Here is a 20,848-nt window from a genome sequence, read left to right as displayed (position 1 = left end):
AGCCCTCCAACTGACTAAGCTAGAAATCATCACAAATCAGTCCTTTCTTCAGCATTTGAATTTAAGAATGTGGTCTGCCTTTTTCATCATTTGCCTGACAGACAAGCTCTGAGTGGTGCAGAATGCTATCTGTGTTCTTGTGCTGTCACATAAAAATTAACATTTGTCCTTGTACTCTTAAAAATATTTTCTCCAGGTACGGATTATTTTTTCAGATCTTTTTTAGAATTATTCTTTTTTAGAATTAAAAACATTTTAAGTGAAAAAATATTGTAGGTTTGTACTACAGCTATATCATAAGCATATAGTTCTGCATACGGTACCTCCAGATCAACTGGATAATGAAGAGTTCTGTTACCACTAGCTACCACTAGCTAGAATATTAAATAGAGTCTGAATCCAAATTGTTTTCTGCATCAGATAAAAGGTAAATGCAAACAACTCCCACAAAAAAAAAGCACTCTTCAACTCTTAACAGAGGAAGTGCTAGGGGCAAGAACTCTTAATAATTTATTTATTTTCACAGGTAACACTACACAGCTGTGATCCTCTTTCTGGTAGTCTCAGAAAAAAGGTCCTGGTTCAACAAGGCATGAATATTCTGTAAGGGTGTTCCTTAAATCTAATTTCAGCCACTCTGAATAAGTTAGAGGTGCTCCTTCCATGGAGTTATGTACCAGATTTATGGCTGAGTATCTTCACTCTTGAAGGATTTTGTTCTGGAGTCTTATACTACCATTTGCACCCTGCTCCAGCAGACAGGCAAAGTATGAGTTAACGCTTTGCACATGAATAATCCCAGTGAATTCCATGTGACCTCTCCCTGTGTGCACTCACTTGTGCACATACATACATTCACTGCCTCAGGGCAGAAAGTGAGGGAGAGCAGAAAACTAGACTGAGCACCATGTCTTGGGTCAAATAATTTTGATCAGAGGCTAGAAAATTGTTTTGAACAATGTGTTGCCATAAGTGCTTGTTCTGCAAACACGCAGAGATTAGTCACTGTGATTATTACTCAGAAACAAAGGAAAGTCCCAGTCTAGAAACAGAAAGCACAGAGCATGTGTACATGCACATACGTGTGCGTATTTTTGCTTGCACACAGGCTTCCCCAACCTCGATTCAGTTCTTTTTTCTTTCTTCCCCATTAGATAATTGTTGCCATTAGATAATTCCTTGTGCCTATGGCCACCATCTCCCTGTTAATCTACAGCTTAAGCCACTCAGAGGGAATACAGGAGCATGCAGGACTGACTAAAGCACCAGCAATGAAAGTGCTCTCCCTGATGACTTATTATGCTACAAGGTAAGTGTGGCTCTCAATGGCTTCAAACACCACCCAAGAGATGCTCCAGTGCTAATTGCGAAGTAACTTACATTCTCTGGCTCCACGGGCTCTGGGGGTTTCCTTTCCCATTACTTAGCACGACTTTTTAAGCAGCCCATCTCTGATAGCCACATTCAGCTACACATCAGGCCAAAACACTGATCTTGTCTCCTCAGTGCTCCATGGCAATAGTACATGCACTCTCTGGCCTCTCCCATTTGGCAAGTACCTTCCCCACACACAGCTCAACCAACAGTCCCACTCCAAGCATTTTAAAAAAACACCACTGTGTTGCTCTGATAACACATTGTACCTGTAGGGGGTATATGCAATGGGTAAAAATCCATGGAACTCCTTGCCAAATGGTGTTGCAGATGTGAAATGTTCACGTGACTTCACAGGGAGCACAAAATTTAAAATTCAGCTCAATAGATGGAGGAGAAAACCAAAGAAATCACTTTGGATTCAGGGAATCCCGGAGCTGAAAACGGTTGGTGGCTAACAGAGTGTTAGAGAGGGACATTGCCTACACTTGCCATATTCTTGCATGATATCATGCTATATGGGCCTTGGGCCTGACTCCGCAAAGTCCCTTTCTCCTTCCTTACCATGCCTCACAAAACAAACAGTTTAGCGCCTCTATTAACCATGGCAGAAAGTTTACTAATTATATGAGACTACAAAGAGAAATGCCATTGCTCCACTCCCTGCAGTTCTGCTATCCCTCCTGACTTTTCATCTTTGCAGTTCCAGAGCTGAACTCTCTCCTCTGCCACAGTCACGAAACCAAGTACGTTGCCTTTTGGTGGCCACCAAGGATCCAGGTGGCATTGCTCCACAGGTGCAAGAGGAGCCATGTGGTCTTACTTCCAAAGGGCCCATCCCAGGGTGCTCAGGGGTAAGGAAGCAATAGAGCCTATTATACAAATCCTTTCTTAAGTCTCCCTCCTTGGAGATCTTCAAAGGCCACCTGAACATGGTCCTGGGCAGCCTGCTCTGGGTGGCCCTGTTGAGCAGGGGAATTGGACCACATGGCCTCCAGAGGTCTCTTCCTACCTCAACCACTCTGTGATTCTGTATTTCCTCCATGCACTGCACTCTTTGGCCTTATTTTCCACATCTGACTTTAAGAAGCTCATGTCAAACAAATGCTTCTCCGCGCAGAATTAGCTCTAGCCCTAAGGAGGAATGGGGGAGTTGGCTGCTCTCCTGGATAAGAGTGCTGCTTCTGGAAGCCATCTGGCTTTCGTGCAATTAAAAAAAAAAAAAATCTTACTCCTTCTTCTCCACTCCTTCAGCCCCAGGACACTCAGAGTCCCTGTGCAGGCAGGAGAATATCAATAATGTTTGTAAAGGATTTTGGCACGTCTGCATCTTGCAATTCAGTTCCTGTTAGCACTGTGATGTTTGCAAGCTTCAGGTGCAGTTTGTCTCTTCTTTTTTTTCCTGTTCTCCCTAACCTCTGTATGCTCTGCAACTCCAAAGGGAGTTTTCCCTAATCGCAGCAAATAAGCTTTTAAGGGCTCAGTACATGGAGAGAGAAGAATAGCCCATTTTGTTGACTTTGGCAACCCTTCGAGCTCTGGCTGGCTCTGCCAGTTGGGAAACCTGAAGCCAGAACTTAGCCCTTTGAAGATAAAAATGGTGATTACTGAAGATCAAACAAAGGCCTAGTTTAACATAAATTCCATACGTGTTTCTTCAGTCCTATTCACTGAGAGGACATTTGGGAATTTCTCCGACTAGATTTCCTAAACCCTGGCCCAAGTACAACTCCATAGCCTTGAAGCACAAAACCATTTAGAGGGCATGAGTATCTAAAGGCTACAAATATCCCAAAGCAATCCTGTCCTCAGCTCAGTGTGAGAAAGATCTTTCAAACTTCCCACAGCTCACAAAGGAGAGAGAGAAAGGAAAATTAATGTGGAAATTAAGGGCTCCTCTGCTCCTTAAACACCATGGAGGGAAGCAGTGCCTGCAGCTACCAGGGGACAGACAGTGCTCCTCCTTTTTTGTGGCTTTCCCTCCAACAAACCATCTAAACTCCACATACTTTGTCTTCCTATGAAGTACTTTTCAGGAAGAATGCTGGTGATACTGTGCATGATCAAAATATCAACACTCTTCTGTTGTCAAAAATAAATAAATAAATAAAATTTAAATTACCTTCTATTGCGGAGTTCTGCTGATCCACCAAAAGTACAGAGCCATTGTACAGGTAAGAAAGCATCGGGGCAAAGGTGGAGGCATCAACTGGAAACTCAGGATCCTGCACAGCAACTCTGAGCCTCACAATGATGCTCCCAGCTTGCACGGATTCAGTCTGCACTTTCAGTTTCCCAGTCTCATATAAAGCAGTAATGTTAGGTGGAAATGAATTCACAACCTGAGTAGAGTTAGAGAAGCAGTGACAATCAGAACCCAGCAGCAACAGATGATTTTTTAAAACCACAGTGGTACTGTTTTCAAAGGTTTATATACATGCAACATTAGTAGGAAATGTGGTAAAAAGAAAATAAAAAAAAAAGTCTCAAAGCGTTTCAAAGATTGTTTACACACACGGAAGTGTGAGTCTCCTTGGTGCACCTAGGTACCTTTTAAAATAGTACCCATCTGACCTCAGGCAATCTGAATGTGACCACTGTACATTGGAAGACCCAACTGCATGGATGCAGGCTGGTATGTGCCACTTGGTGGTAGTGCCAGACAATGGTTCAGGAAATGTTTCATTTACCAGCACAGGAATAATTTTAGCTCCCGGTGGTTATTTGAAACTCACCAGTCCCAGCCCAGCCTGCAGCTGAGTCCAATGACAAAGGCAACTCAGGGTGAGAGGCAAGAAAAATGAAGGGGATAACTTCAAGAAAATGTGTTCGAGACAGCCCACCTTCAAGGAAGTATCACAATTACACCATGGTTGATTACCAATCAAGTAAGTAGACACATGAATTGAACAAATGGTGTTACTCTGAACATTAAATACTGGTGTCAGTATATGAGCTGTGCAGGGGTTAGCAGTTTTGCCTCACATCCCTTGAAAACATCTCTGTGCTTGAGCCTTTTGTTCATACCTCCAGCTCAAAGCATGCCTTTGAGCATGCAGAGCAGCACCATAAATCAACTCATCTTTGCTCCCGTTCAGCCAGTTTGCTCCAAAAATTCCTACATACAAGCTGTTTAACTGACCTAAGTTCAGATGTGAGTGAGGAGGCAAGAAAAAGAGGAGAGAGGAAGTGAGAAGGGGATGCTGTGCTCCCAGTGAGGCAGAAGCAACACAGAAAGGCATCACTCCTTTTCCTTCCCAACTTCATAATGTCAGGTAGGTCTGCGTCAGCCTCAGAGGAGATTCACTGACAAAAATCCTCCTGCACAACAAAAGCAAGCAATTTGCAGCTATGGAAAATAAAACCACGTCAGGAGGTTTGAGTTGCAATTTCTCATGAGCCTCTTCTGGGCTGCCTTTGAAAATACAGCTCCAATGTTGTTGCAGTATTTATGTATTTATTTTCCCCTCAGATTTATATTGACAAATGTTTATGAGTCCCCCTTTGTTTTGGGAAAGTCTAGTTTTGGATCAAGATCTGAATTCCTCTGTCTGGGCCCTGTACTATAGAGCAAAACTGTAAGAGGCTGCCTGTTTGGGAAGCTGAGAGCTGGAAGCAGAGTTCATGACTCAGGTTTTGTTGATGGCTGATTACACCTGAGCATTGACAATGGCTGCACGTGGGCGTGCAATGAATGGGGCTGGAGAAGAAAGCCTGGCCCCACCGCTTTGCTTAAAGAAAAAAGCTCTGCGAGCAGCCAAACACTTAGTGAGAGGACAGCACTGAAATGAATGCCAGCAATGTCATTTCAATAATCCATTAAAAAGCCTCAAGTCAATTTAGTGTGAGTTTACTGCCAAAGTAAAGATCCAAGGAAAGGAGTCCCTGTTGCATGCCTGGATTTCTAATTCCTTTACTCTTCTGTAAGGGAAAATTCTCATAAGCTCCATTGCTAATAAGACCAAGGGCTTGATCTGTTTAGTCAGTTGGATTTTGTTTTAATTATAAAGAAAGGTCATAGGAAACAATATTATAATTTCCAGGGGACATTTGAGCCAGGCACAAAATACTCTATTTCATTAAATAAATTCTAAATTGAAGAAAAATACATTACCCAGATATACTTTAGCATTACCTCTGTAAGCAACAGTCTTGAAAATTCTTCATATGCTGAGCTGCTGGCATCACGGAAATCTTCAGTGAAATTGTAGTTGAGAATCCTCACAGTAACACCAAATATCTTAGCCTCTGTAGGACACAACATCAAAACACATACTGACAAAGCAGAAGAGGAAAAGATCCAGTCAGAACTGATGCACCCAGACCAAAATGTTAGATGCATAGCCCAGCACTGAGAGCCAGCAGGAACACAGTGTTAGTGTTGGATCTGTAGCCACTATCACCTGCATGGCTGTTTACCTGTTTTAACATTTTGATGGGAGATGCTGGTTTTTCCACAGGCTTCATAGCTGATCTCCACTGAATACATCACGCCTGCTTCCAGTCCAGACACATTCATTTTCATTTCCTCTGTTTTCAGGTTTTGTACAATCTCCTCGCCCTTGAACACTTGGACTTGGAAAGTATGGTTTAGCGTAGACTCGACATGCCAGGACATTTCAAAACTATTGCTGGTAACACTGAAGATTCGGTGGTTTCTAATTGCAGAGGGATCTATCGCAATCCCAGAAAGAGTCATCACAGAAAAAGCAACATTTCTTCTTTAAAGCACTGTGATATCACAAATCCTTTATAAACAAGCACTTTGACAGTCAATAGGGGAAGCTCCTCTTTACATTATGTCAGGACAGATTTGGTTCCCTCGTCCACGAACCATCCCGCTAGACTGATTAATTGGGTGTTTACTCTTTTTATTTCATTTACTATATATTTATGTGTTGAATTTCTATTAACACTAATAACCATCCAGTGAGCTACAGGTTCAGGCAGCAGAAATAAGTTTGGAAGAGCGAATCTGTGTACTCTACATGTATTTACACCTGCTTTGCTTGTCACTTTCATCATTAAAATGCACCTCTTCAGGCAAAGGCTGCCTTGATTTATGCCTGGAAAAACCCCACAGACAGCAGCTTTTACAAGCTGGGGGCGAAGCAGGGGTGAGCATTTTACCTATTTATGCCATGCTAGTCCAGTGCAATCATTGTCATGTCAATGGGAAAAGACAGAACCCTTCAGAGACGATTCCCCTCCTCAAAGGAGGAGGAGGTGTCTAAATCAGGTAGGGTGAACTGCCTTCTGGCAGGGACTGCCTGTCCCCACCAACTAGAGGGAGAGCTGAGATGATGAGGACAGACTGGGCACACCTCCTGTAGACAGCTGGGGTCGGGTAAGAAGAACATCAGCCCCCACACTAAACTAGAGACCACAGCATGCTGCTGCCACAACATCCATTCTTTCATGCTAATGGCTAGCCTAAGGAAAAGGGTTGTTTTCTTCAGTTATTTCAACGGGAAACAGTTGTTTCCAGGCCTCCGAGCCGGGTGGGTGCCAAAAGCCTCCAAAGCCATGCCACCCCTGCTCTAGAAGGACTAGCTTCAGCTTGGATCAGAAGCTGTGGATAAAGATGAAGATCAAGAAAATTCAGCCTGCCTCTGCGAACTAGACAAAGAACTACTTAAAGCTATTTCCTCCCACAAGAAGAACAGGATGTTGTTAAAAAAAGATTGTGACCATTCTCATCTGAAAGGACTGAAGTCACTGATACAAAGATAACTCTGTCAGGCTTTGTTCCCATCACAGTCCCTCAGACAGCTGTAGTGCATAGCGGGGAGCATTCACAAAGGCTAACTTATATACAAGGTAGCTGTGGCCAGGTTCTCTGACTCGTGCCCCACCAGACTCCCATGGCCAGCAGGAGCTCCTGCACCAGTGGCAGATCCTCCTGTACCTCAGTGCGGGACAAGCCCAGGATGTGCATTCAGCAGAGCCCAGGGACAAGTGAGTGGTGCTGGCCTCCCACAGCCGTTGCTGGCATGCTTCCTCATGCTGGACAATTTGGGTTACCTGTGACAGGACCTGTGCTTGAATGGCATACCAGGCACCAGTGGCTCAAGCCAGCCCACCTCTTCCAGCAGCAGCCATGGGGGTAACAGTGGGGCTTCTCCAGGGGTCACCTCACAGCTCCACAGCCCCTGATCCAAGTCTCCCATTACAGGACCCTCTCTCCTGCTGTTTCTGTAGGAGGAGATTCACTCCAAAACTACCATCAGCTTTTGTGAACACCCTCTTGTAATTCAACTAGCCCCAGGAAAAGGGGATCACAAAGTGCCTGAATTAAAGCAAAACAATATTCATTCAGATCCAAAGTTACTTACAGCACCCAGCATCTGTAGATTGGTTAGTTGTGGACAAGAGACTTGAATTACTTATAGATGGAGAGCTATTGCTAGCATTAATGGGATTCAGTTCTGAGCTTGGAGTAGACAATGCCATGCCTAAGGGACAAACAGCATTATCAAAGAGTTAAAGCATTCCTAACAAAGCAAATCCAAAGTAATACCATTCACATTTTCACCAGCTGAAAAGTAGCAATAGAAGTAATATAAATAGAAATGAAAAAAAAATGTATTATCATATCACACAAGCATAAAGCAATACATTATCTTAATTTTTGAGATTAAAGGATTGTTAAATTGTTTTCTAACTAGAGCATTGGATCTGCAAGCACTGATTTATCTCATTATCTTTAAGCCTATTAGTAGGCTCATTGGTGTCTGTTGGCTGTAAGTACATGCCTATATTCGTTGCTGAACTGATGCTGAGAAGAATTATTTCATGCATCACCGAAATCCAGCTGCCTCCAGCAGAGGACTCACTAACAGTGCTCAGGGTGGGACTGGACAGCTATGGAGTCCAGGCTGCAGTCACACAGTCAAAACAGGAAGGAGACTTCATGTACAAATAACGTCACTAATCACGTTCCCCCGGGAGGCTGGCGAGGAGTACTGACAGTGAATGACTTGCTCTGAGAAGTAGTCAGGGTCTGATGCTAGAAGTTTTGGCAGGTGAGTAAGGACAGCTCTAGGTGAGATATGAGAAACAGCCTGGAACTTTTAAATAAATACACTGCATTTCGTCATAAACAGCTAGCAAGATGGCTTATAGTTGCTCCTGCAGTTGACAATAAAGCCCAGCAGACACATTCTCTGTACTTCCCAAAGTGACACCTACATTTCTTACCTTCCTTTCCTGTGCTCAGCTGGTGAGGGTTGACATCTGCATGTTCATGCTCAGGGTTGCAGCTGTAGTAACCCTCCAGATTTACACAGGTGTTTTGCTTAGGACAAGCATTGAATTCAGCGTAGGAACATTCATTGACATCTAAGAAGAAGAACACTTACACAGATACTGACAGCAGCATCAAGATTGATCTGCAGTGTATATAGACCTGCTCTGGGTAGGATAAATTCTGTTTAAATCTGTAGTAACTCTGATTAAGCAATTCCAGATTTATGTGGGTGCAATGAAATCAGAATGTCATCCTTCGCTGAAACTAGCCCCCATTTGGTTATAACCCCATCACTTTTTAGTCAGATTATTTGGGTTAAGATGAAAATTAGCAGCAGCTCTCTCTTATAGTTCCAGGGTGCTATCCAAACCTGAGAGAAGTTCATGGCAGAGGAAGGAGATCTACCCAGGGATCTCACTGAAAGCTGGATGGAGTTTTCAAAAGTAAATACAGAAATAGAAGTGATGACAAATAGTGCTTATGGATGTGTTTCAGGAGTGAAAATATTCACATAACTATGCAATAATAAATAGATTAAATTAATTTAAACCAAACACATTTAAATATTTACCTAACATTTAAAAAGTAGGTTAATAAACAAATACTCCCTTTTTCATGCAAGATTGTGGAAGCATCACAAGTCCATAAAAACAGAGTATATCTGATTCCCAAGAATACTTCAAACACTTGAGAGCCTGTTTAATACAACTAGCGATTGTGCTACAAACTTGAATACCTTTGCTTTTCCATATGAAGAAGGGCTATGTTATTAGGAGAAAATAAATTTATTTGAGGAAGCAGAAGTATTCCACTCCAAACTATTTATTCTAAAATTAACTACAACCCTCTCTTCATCCTATAATATCTGGGTTATGGCCATATTTGCAAAGGTTAGAAGATCCACTACACTTTGTTTTTGAAAGCCAATTGATAGCCGTGCAGACAAAATCCCAAGTGAAGAGGGATGAAATCCCAAGTGAAGAGGGATGAAGCCCCTGAACCTTTTCCCTGAACCTTCCCTCAGTGACAGGATTATAGTAAATAACCTTGCACATCCGTGTCAATCACTTCATAGACGCGCTTCACAATGTCTTTCAAGGAAGAAGAAACCTCTGCTAGTGGAGCTGGTTGATGCAGTCCGATAAGAACCTGAGATGCCACTGTCCCAGAGTATATTTCTGCTTGGTTACTCTGGATATGGTGCACAGAGGCATTCAAGGGCTGTAATGCACCAGTAATCTGGAAAACAGGTGAGCAAACACTTTGGTATCTCATTTCTTTATCAGTACAGCTGTATATAAATGAGACATAATCTATGCAATGATTATCATCAGAAACTGAGTGCAGAAAGCACCAGTTCAGAAAATTCAGGAAAGCAGTAACATTTAGTTATATATGTATGCAAGGTGAGCTCTTCTTATCATGACATTTCACAAAAGAGTTACAGTATAGTAAATCCAATTTAAGGAAGGTGTGGAGCTGCATGTCAGATCTTACATGCTTAGACAGGAGGATATAACACAAGAAAATATGGAAAAGTCTCTTTGACATGTAATGCTTAAACACCAAAATTGCCATAGGCAGAATATATTTCAGACAGGCTATTAAAGTGCATCCAAGCTGTTCAACACTCCTCATGTCAAGCAACTAAAAAGACTGCTGGCAAAGGGAATAGAAAGAAAAGGGAGAAAAGCAGTAGACTGAGGAAGAAGGCTGGTACTGCGAGCCATGGAGAGACCTTAGGACTGGCCAAGTCATCACAACTGCGAGTCAGGAACCAGATAAGGGTGGTGGTGATGGGCTGAGCATTAGGACTCAGTACAGCAGACAAGGCCTGGAAAACATTCCTTTGAGTAGTGGTTCATTGCTAATCTTCATTTCTTATTTCCTATTTTTTGAGTGTTCAACTCTGCCATAGCTTGCTTTAGACCAGCTGTAAGAGTCTTAGTAGATCACTGTGCACGACTCCTTACCACACAGGGACCGAGCTAAGGTTTCTCACTTTTTTAGGGTATCAGAAGCGGGAATTCAGGTAAGAGGAAGGATTAAATCCATGCAACATCCCCACATTGCTGCTACCATCCATGTTCTCCTGCCTGTCAATGCTAAACTGGGATGGGAGAAGTTTCCTTTGCTACTTGCCCACACCTAGATGGAAACTGTGGAGGATCAGAAATGAAAAGAGAGTGACATAGGGAACTGTCTCCTTGGGTACCTTTCAAAGGCCACATCCAAGCCTGGTCTTCTCCATGAGGTGGTGACATGTACTAGGGAAAAGGCCTGGAGGGTCTTTGTCCAAGTTCATTGATGCCTTTCCTAAAAACCACTCAATGGACAGAGAGATCCCCCTTGTCCCAACGTGAGTTTAGTTTGCAGCCTGGCTCCTTCCTGTAGGCCCCTCCTTAAAGAAGTGAGCCAGAAGGGCAAACACCTCACACCCTTGTTATGGTTTGTTTTTTTGGTCGCCTCAGATTCTTCCTCCCTGTGGCAGCTGGGGTGCTGAGAGGCAGGCCGCGCTGCTGCCCTGTGGGCCTGCACATGTTGTTACTATCGCCACTGCTCATCCACGCAGGAGGCAGAGCCTCCGACTGATGGAAAAAGCAATTCCCTGCTGTCTCCTGGGGCGCTGCTGCTGTGGCAGGGGTGACAATGAAATGTCCTTGCTCCAGACACAGTCCCTCACCACCAGCCTGGGTTCTCACTGGGTTTTGGCGCCGCAGAATCCACCTCCCTTGTAGCTCCCAGTGTCATGGATCTGAGCTCTCTCTTGAAAGGTTCAACTCAAAACCAAACTATGCAAACCATGAAATCCAGACACAGTCTGTCATAAACCCAAAACTTAGTTGAGCTGAAGCTGGAGTAGAGCAGGAAGAAAACTATTTCAGACTATGAAAGCTTTCTCTGCCTCTTGGCAGAGATCTGAAAAATTTACTATAGAATCTGCTAGATCGATTTTACTTGAGCCCTGTGAGGATGAGGCTGAGATTCACCAACCAGGAATATATGAGGGCCAAAAAACAGGGGGAGCAGCTGGCAAGGTGGTGCCCAGCTTGGAGGACCATGGGTTCCCTCCTGGGCTGAAGCAAGTGGTAGTCAGTGAGTAACAGAGGTGTGAACATGATGCACAACACATGAGAGTGCTTGAGTTTGTACGTACCATGGAGTGCAAAACGCGTGAATGATTCAGAAGGTGGGAATCCACTCTGATTAATTCATTAAAATCCATCTTCACCAGCACTGTCACGTTGTACCAGAATATCCTTTCTGAAGTGTACAAAATAAAACAGCCAAGTTATCTGAGGTAGGATGCTATAGAAAGCTACAGAGCTGTAGGCAGGCTCTGAGAAAACAAGGCAAACTTTAACTTTGAGATTATGAAGGGCCCGTGTGCATCAAACAGCTGCTGCTCCAGTCACCATATGCTGCAGACAGCAGCATCAGCTGAGGAGGAGAAGCCATGTGAGGTCCAAAAGAACTGTAGCACCCCCAGCTCAGCCCCACAGGCTCAAGCACTGAAAGCGAATATCCTGGAGCTAACCCAAGGCAGATTCCCATATTTGTTTTATGAAGAGCTATGGTAACAGTTGTTGTTCTGCCCACTCCCACCCTCAGAAGGAAAAAATAAGCACATTTCTATTAGAAGCAGTCTTGAATTTATCAGTAACATACCCTCTGGCTTTGGATCCACACAGCCCTCTCCTTTGGATGAGTTGCAGCACTTTTTAAGCCCTGGACATTCAGCATCGAACGTGCAAGGATAATCAGAGGTTTCCATATTCTCCATTGGACAGATACCAGGTCTTGAGGCAAATACACTGGACCTGTTGAGCGCTAAGTAACAAAAACATTTTGGAGAACAAAAACACAGAAAATTGTTTCCATAAAACTGTGCCATTTAATTTATAGCAAACACTTCCTCCTCATTTTAGAAGTGTGTCTGTTCTGAGGTTTTCATGGTGACAAAACAGGAGCCTAAATGTCTTTATTTCATTTCAGAAGTGTAAAAGTTCTCAGAATTTTCTCACATTCATGACATTTCTGCTACAGAAATCTTGAACTGATAATTTTCCACTAATAAAAATGTATAGACAGATAGATAGGCAGAATGGTAGATTAGATAAATAGATGGATTCTAAATGTGAAGAAATTGGAGCACTGCAAGACAGAAAATGTACGTGGTGCCAGCTATGACTAATCCAAATGCTGTATAATGATCAAAGCAAACAAGTAGTGTCTATGCTAGAAATCAGGAGTTTTTATTTAATCTTTTCCATTCATTTTGTGGTTACAACTTTTTGATCCTACAAATTCTTGATCCATTAACCAGGCAATTAAAGTCAGCCTGGAGAAAAATAAAAGTTACTCCTGTCATAGAAGGCTGCAGTGTGGGAAAACCACATTCAACATAATAAAGTCCACAGCAAATGAAAGGTCTATAGCAAGCTATAGATCTATCATGAACTGCTGTTTCTGAGGGTTTCCAATTTCTGTTATCCCAAGGCTCTGAATAAAAGTAAATCTGAGGTTTCTGAGAAGCAGAAGGGAATAATGAATCTATGACTTTTGGCCTCAGCAAAGTAAGCTTCTTAAAAAGGCAAATGATACCAATTCAACGAGTTTTAAACTAAATCTCTGTCACTTGCTGCCACATGCACAGGCCAAGTCCCCCTCTCTTCCAGTCCATGGTAGACTGGAGCTGATTGCAGAGAGCCTTGGCAGATTCCATAACAGATCTCATGCTTAGCACTCCAAATCCTCAGTTCAATCTCCAATCTAGGGATAGAGCTCAACACATGGCATGCAGAACTCAACATGTATAATTTTCAGGCACTTTTGCATCTGGGCATGCAGTCATGTTTGCATAAAGAAATAGTACATTACAAGCAGTGGTTTTAAGATTATGGTCTATGCCTTCTAGGGGTCCAACAGTATGCTTTTCAAGGGTCTCTGAAAGTTAATTAAGAAAATTAAGCTTCATTTAATAATAGGGGTCCACACCTCTGCTGAAAAACCTGCCAAAACCCATAAGCTGGGGAACAGTGAAGGCACCGAGATGAGACCTCTCAGCAGCATTCAGGCTATTTGCACATGTAACTTTAAAGATTTGCATGCAGAATATATAGGACAGCACCTCTGCACACTCTTTTATATTGCATTTCATAGACTCTGTTTGTAAACCCTCTGCACAATCAGCAAGCGTACTCTTTAACGGGACTGTGAGCATCTTTCAAGTAGAGTTGGTGTTAGACTCACAAGAGCTCTGGGCAGCAAATAAGGAAACTCTACCCTGTGCAGTCTGACTCAAGATACTTCTGGGTCCAGCAAGCCCCATAGTCCTGTTCTGCTTCCCAGCATGGATCAGGACCCTCTGCTTCTGACTCTGGGACTGGCGCTGCAGGTCATTCCCTCAAATAGGTCCTACTGCTGGAAAGCCTCTTCCTGATTTCTAGTCCAAAGTCACAATAATATCTCAGTCACCCCTAAATGAGCCAGGTGAACCCTGGTAAACTGGACTCAAGCACTAAAAATCTCTTCATCTCTAAGATTCAGGTGCAGTTCCAGCAGGTTTTAAGTTCAAAGCAGCTTTTCCAACCCAGGTCCTTTTCTGCCACGCTGAACTGTGGTGTAAACGGTTTAATGGGTCACGTGCAATCTCAGAAAACACTATTGAGTCCTGGCTGAGTGCCACCCTAGCCATTTATCTAAAATCTAAAGGTCATCATTTTCGCATCAGCGGAAACTGGGAGGGATTCTTATCACATTTCTGCCTAATCATGCCAGATGCACTTTGCAAATTTGATTTACTCTTTCCACTTCGATCATCTTTGAGGATGGTCACCCAGAGCTACGACACTAACCAAGCAACACTGCCAGCACCAGGGAGCAAGCTGGGCAACTTGTCCATCAGTCAAAGTATAGACTTTCCTCCTCTGTTATCTGCATAAGCGTGCAGAAGGAGAAATGCAGCACTCAGTGCTTAGCAACTGAAAGCAGTTACCAACCTGTCCCCAGGAGAGCCACCAGGCTGGGGGATGTTCCAGGAGATAGGTGCTGAGGGACAGCATTGGCTCAGTTGCAACCTCCTTCCTCTCCCTCCTGACACTCAGAGCCTCCGGGTTTCACCCAGAGGTGTGGCGGAGCAGGAGGCCAAAACTCTGCACTCATCTCAGGCATCAGAAGGTGGAGACAAATCTATGATATTACAGAAGGAGTTCCTGGCAAAGCCTGTTGCAAAGGCAGACTGACAGTTTTCATCATACAACCCTGTTTTCAGGGTCTTTGAGCGTTGCTAGCCTTTACCTGCTCTGATGGATGTTATCCGCCCTGTCCAGGGCTTAAACGGGATGGAGGGCAGAGTCTGGATGTGCAGGCTCAGCATCTGTCAAACACTCAGTGCCCTTTCCCATGAAAAGCCTTATTATTCGCTGCAACATATTCAGGAGCCGGGGGCTGAAATTCGGCAAGGACACAGCTGTGGGACGATGGGGGAGCACAGCCTTCCAAGCACAAAAGCAGCCTGTGCATGTTCAGGAGAAACTTGTTGAGATTTAGCCAGAAGGGGCTGATCCCAGCAGCACCACCATGACGTAGCCATGCTCTGCCATGGTGCCACTCATATCAGCAAATGATGAAAGCTATCAGGGGCCCATGGTGAGCCCACAGCCATCCTGGGGCTTAGAGCAGTTGGGAAAGGCGAAGGGTGGTGAGCTGAGTGGGGCAAATAGCTTGCAAGGAAAGGCTACTAAGGAGACTGGGGACTTTGCTATAGAAAGGAGTAGGCTGAGGGGGTTGCAATTAGGGTTTACAAAATTTCTGGGGACAGCCCAAGCAGTGGGGACAGCCATGCCACAGCTCCCCATTGCCCCAGTTAGACCCAGCATGCACGATCTGCACACAGGGGCTGAAAGGTCCCGGCCCTGCTGGAGAGCTACCGGGACACCTGAAATTAATTTTTTATTTATTTTTTTTTACTTTACAGTTGTTTTTCTGAAAATCTGAGGAAGTTATTCACATAAAGCACTCTCCAAATGAACTTTGCAAATCAAGTTCTCTCATAAAGAAACTCCAGATTAAACGTATCTGGGCCTTCTTATTTCAGCCTTTTTGTATATGTGCCAGAAAAAACAGCCTTCATCACACGCTGATGCACTCTTTGTCTTCCTGGCCAGGGATCAGTCAGGGTGAGATGGTAGATAAGGAAGGAGCCTCTTGCCTGTAGCTCTCTGGTTTCACCTTAGGTAGCATGGTAGAAGGTGGGTACCAAACCAGCCACCAGAAGTAACCACACCACTCAGGCAGATAAAACCTGCTTGGAGAATTGGACCCTGCCTCTGCCTATAAAAAAAAATCCTGCAAAATACTGGGGAAGTCTCCTCCAAGAAGCTCATAACCACCTTTCAGATACATGGGTTTCACAGGTCCAGGAACTGGATCCACAGCTCTGTGATCTGCTCAGCAATCGCGGGCTGCTCACCATCACCATCGAGGGCACCGGGCTCCACACTCCAAGCACAGTGGTGCTGAAGGCAGCATTGGGCACTCCAGGGATAAAAATATATAAGCAAAGAGTAGAAATCACACCCATGGTGTCTCAGAGTGGGCACACAGAATGATATGATCCAAGTCTCGCTGCAGCTGTGAAAGGCAGAAAACCTCCCTTCCCTCCCACAGGCTTCGTGAAGATAAATAGCTGTCTGGGCATCACCCTGGGATTCACCTCAGGAGGTGATAAATAATTCTCTGTTTGGAGAGAGGCTTAGCAGAGCACTGAAACATGCAGTGAAAGCAGAGGCCAGGACAGCACTGCTGGGATACCCGTTCGGGGGCCTTTGTGCCCCCTGAGCACCACATGGAAATGTGGTCCTCAGGGCAAGGCAGCGGGGGTCAGGTAATTAACAGGGTTTATTTCCATGCGTAGGCAAAAGGAGAGGAAACAATGATTTTTTTTTAATTTAATTCTAACTTTAGAATTAATTCTAGCACTTTTTAGAGTTTAGGTACATAATTTTTAAAAAGTTAAAGTAGTTTGTGTGTATGCACACATACATATAGTACCATCCTAATGGACTGATAGACAGCAAGTGAGAACTACCAGAGTATCTTGACTTGTGATATAGAAATTTTTGCCCCAACAGTAAATAATAAGAAAAGCAGAGCTTGTTGTATCTCAGGCAGGGGTAAAATGTTTCCTTTCAGGAAGAAAGCAAGGGGAGCGGCAAGGACCAGGTTTCTCTGAAAGGTCATGCAGACCCTCCAGCTCCTGGTAGGATGGAGAGTATGCCAGCATGGATAACATCAAGAAGAAAATAACAGTAGTTTAACAGCATGCTGTGCTGTAATTTCAGCAGTTCCAGTTTCTCTTTTCATCATTTATTTAAGACTGTGTCTAGACAGTGCATTACCGTTCACAGAATATATGACTAATGCCCTGAAAAGCAAAGATACTGGAATAATCTAAACAGAGAAATCACCTAGAAGCCAGACAAAGCCTTTTATGGTTTAAAATATTCCCAGATTTACTTTGACAGAAAAAGAGTCAAGGTGACCACAGTATTTCATGGACAATCTTGCCTAGAGTGTATATCAACAATGTGGCAAGGGCAGATCAGAAGTTCTGCAGCCAAGCTTTACAGGAGATTTACAGATTTGTTAATGTTAGAAAAAAAAACTCACTGACACTTCTCAAGCCTAACATTCCTTCAGAGGTGCTTTTAAAAGGCATACAATTGTACCGCAAAAAAATATTTAAAGTGTTACCAGGATGCCTTCTTCTCCACCCAAGAAGGTGGTCTTGAATTCTGGAGGCTCTGAAACACTTTGAAAATCATGATCCCTCAGGGAGTTCCTTGTGCAAATAGAGGCAAACAGAACTAGCTGGTCACCCTTCAACATCTGGCTGACACAATTATTTTCTTGTACTAGGAAATCAACAAGCAGTTTTCTCCAACTGCTTCTCCACCTTGTCATTGGATTAATTTATTTACACTACATATGTGCACACATGCATGCAGATGCATGTATATTGAAATGACCTTCCTGAAGTTGCTATTCAACACTAATTAGATCTTCTGGAGAGTTTTCCCAGCCTGGAACTGCTGCTTGGAAAACATGCATTATCAGCAGTGGGTCCTATGCCCGTCAAGCTAGCCTGCCTGGAAATACTGTAAAATGCAGGTCAAATTGTGCCCTGGCTGACACTCCGCCACAGCCACAGAGACAAAACAATTGCAGGATACGGTAAGTGAGGGATGATGTGTGCCTAATTATGCTTTTCTTCTTCTTCTCTAGCAAATTGTTTTAAGAACAAATACAACACAACAACCACTTCTATGCTTCGACCTTTCTGTTAAAAGCATTTTCCTGATAGATACAATATTCTGCTAGCATATGTTGCAGAAAATACCTTGCAAAAATATTTGGAGGTTCATTTTTCTAATGCTCTGAAGCAATTTAAATATAGGATGAACACATTCTTCTTGATGCATCCCATGACAAGACATACACCTCATACCCTCTCACATTACATTATATGATCCAATGCAGGAGCAGGTTTGGGGACATTCCCATAGAACTGAGTCACTCAAGTCCTGTGACACAAAAGGAGGGCCATGGCTGCAATAGGACCTTTCCTTTTTGATCTTTTGTTACAGTGTTGACACTGTATAAATTCCCATGACCATAACATGAAAAGGGGAAATGGAGAAAATGCAACGTCATGCTGAAAACAGGAGACAAAATTATGTCTTGCAGAAGTGTGCTGGATGCTGGAACAATCCAGTGCTGTCCTATTTAATCCAAGATCTACTCCAAAATCAATCTGAGATTAGATCTTGGATTAGATAATGTAATTCAGACTAAAAGCATACAACTTTTAATTTTAAAAACATTTAAAAAAAAAGTTACAGGGGTATAATTTGAATCTTCTCAAATACATATAATCTAAGGCAAAATGCTACCTGAATAGTTTTTTTTTTTTTTTCTTTTTTTTTTTCCAAGCACAACTTCAGCTTGATTACAGATGTTCTTAAAGGGCTTAATATAAAGAAAACTAAATTCCTCTTTTATCAAAAAGGATTCACAACAGCTTCCGCTCCATTTTAATGCTATTGAAATCATACCAGTTTATACCAAACTTACTTGGGTAGACCAGTTCCCATTGGGACTTTGTCACAGGAACCCTTTGGAAACTTTTTGGAAACCCATTTTCCCCGAGGAATTCCTTCCACCTGTGACACAAGTCTTGCTAAAATTAGGAATTTCTTGCTGACACCTGCTAGTTCTGAATTGGGAAGTCAGAATAACTTCCATCTCGACTCAAAGATGATTCCCAGGTAGGGTCTTGTTATAACTCAGAAGTTAGATCAGATCCACTAAAAGGTTCACTACTTTCAACAACTTAGCCCTAGATAACCAAAGAAGCACCTGAGAAAATGGGCCCTAATGTAGCTTTGATAGGAAAACAGTTGGTACCATCTTGGCCAAGGCCACAGGTTGTTTGAAATTAACACCAAAACTGAGCTAGAAGCGTGGGAAATGACCTTGCTCCAAAACAAAGGAAATATTATCGTAAATACATCCTAAATTACTTTTGAGAAGAAAGCTCCTAGAGTAGATGCAAGCACACTGACAGCAGACACAGCACACAGCAAGGCTGCATGAGTTATCCCACTTGGCCACAGATTTTGGCCTGAACCAGGACAAGTAATAAGCCCTTCTAGGGATAACAAGCAAGTGCTTTCTTCTTGGTCACCTGGAACTGGCCAGGAATTTGTGAATAAGGTTGGCAAACAGGAAGAACCAGGAACATTAGTGTTTCATGTTTACTCTTTCCCATGTTAGACTGAGTTTACTGTGGATTTTTGCAGACTCACTGATTTGAGTGAACAGGAACATATTTCCCAGCACTGAACTAAGCCTTTACATGTCTCAGTTTACGTGAATCCTCTTCTAGCAGAAGCTTTTATATTAACTATTAATCTGACTAAAATTTACCTAAAGAGCAGTAGAGTCCAACTTGTTCATATCCTTCACAGCAATCTGTAAGGTTGATGGTCTCAGGGACTTCAACTGTATGATACTGTGTTTTATAGTATGTCCGGGGACATACCATCCAGGGGATCCATCCACCACAGGAAGTGTTCTTCTCATAGGACTTTTGGTAGGCAACCATCTTAAACACATTTTTGGTCAGGCTATAGTTGCACAGATGATAGCCTAGCAAAGAGAGGCCTTTTTCTAGAAGAAAAATAATAATAACAATAATAATAATAATAATAATAAACAGGAAAGAGAGGGATCAGTAATAACTTGTCAGCCCGCAGCATAAGTTCCCTGCAGTATCTAGTTAAATATGCTGTTATGAGAAAGCAGTGACAGAATCAACACAGATGAATGACTTCCAGGGAGGCTAATGTTAGGAAGAATGTCACTTAAGAAAATGGACAGAATAAAAAATTAGTAGTGACTGCTTGTCATGGGAATCATTTCAGTCATAAAACGATCCATATTGGCAGAAAATTCAAAGAGCTCTCAGGGCCTTCAGGTACAAAGCAGAAAAAGGGCAATTTAACTCAAGTATGTGTAAAGTAAATTAATACACATCAATAGAAATTAACAGTGGAGCAGAATAGGCACTTCCAGAGCACAGTCATCCAAGCATTTTAGATGTCCACTCCAGGCTCATGCTGCTGAAGGGTTCATCTGGCTGCGCTGACCATAACTGGAACGAAGGGTGAGCAACTCATGGGCAGATGAGTCATGGGAGATGTCTGGAATAAGACATCCTTCAGACACCGCCCTAGGCTAAAATTGTGTGCTCATACATCACTGGGGAGGACTTTCAGGTATCTGAAACAAAAGGTATTCCTGGAGCTTCTGTGTTGCCTGTCTGCATTTGTAGTAGACAGTATTAGACCAGGTCCTCTGAGAGCTGCTGTGGTTCCTCAACTTCAATGTAAATGAAGTTAGAGATAAGTTCATTAACTACATAATTTCACATGGGTCTGAGAATGGGACTCAATTTCTGAGGTTCTGAAACAGGTCATGAGGAGTATTAAAGTTAGGTTTCTTACATGCTTCACTTAAAATTGAAGTACTTAAGCAGGAGCAGTAAAAAGAAAACACCACCACAGATAGGGTTGAATTAGCATTGAGCAGCCTACAGTCATCTTACAGACATTAGGCTGTCCCTTAATAAGATGTTATACAAGCCATAGGGCTGAGTCA

The 20,848-nt window shown here is 43.0% G+C and overlaps 1 protein-coding gene across 1 annotated transcript in view; it reads right to left on the bottom strand.

Annotated features, from left to right (window-relative positions):
• UMODL1 (uromodulin like 1) overlaps positions 1–20,091 on the bottom strand; it is a 45,199-nt gene extending 25,108 nt beyond the window's left edge. Inside the window, exons 1-9 of the mRNA XM_040530451.1 lie at positions 19,616–20,091; positions 12,293–12,454; positions 11,781–11,887; positions 9,670–9,862; positions 8,575–8,715; positions 7,710–7,829; positions 5,794–6,048; positions 5,510–5,622; positions 3,497–3,716 (exon numbers count right to left, since the gene is read on the bottom strand). Of these exons, the coding sequence (XP_040386385.1) occupies positions 3,497–3,716; positions 5,510–5,622; positions 5,794–6,048; positions 7,710–7,829; positions 8,575–8,715; positions 9,670–9,862; positions 11,781–11,887; positions 12,293–12,454; positions 19,616–19,793 (1,489 nt within the window). The 5' untranslated portion in view covers positions 19,794–20,091. The remainder of the gene's footprint in view (positions 1–3,496; positions 3,717–5,509; positions 5,623–5,793; positions 6,049–7,709; positions 7,830–8,574; positions 8,716–9,669; positions 9,863–11,780; positions 11,888–12,292; positions 12,455–19,615) is intronic.
• Between the last annotated feature and the right edge of the window lie 757 nt (positions 20,092–20,848).

This window comes from Cygnus olor, chromosome 1 (assembly GCF_009769625.2).
Source record: "Cygnus olor isolate bCygOlo1 chromosome 1, bCygOlo1.pri.v2, whole genome shotgun sequence".
NCBI lineage: Eukaryota > Metazoa > Chordata > Aves > Anseriformes > Anatidae > Cygnus > Cygnus olor.
The sequence above is the reverse complement of the archived record's forward strand: the minus strand, read 5'-3'. Positions and strand labels throughout refer to the sequence as shown.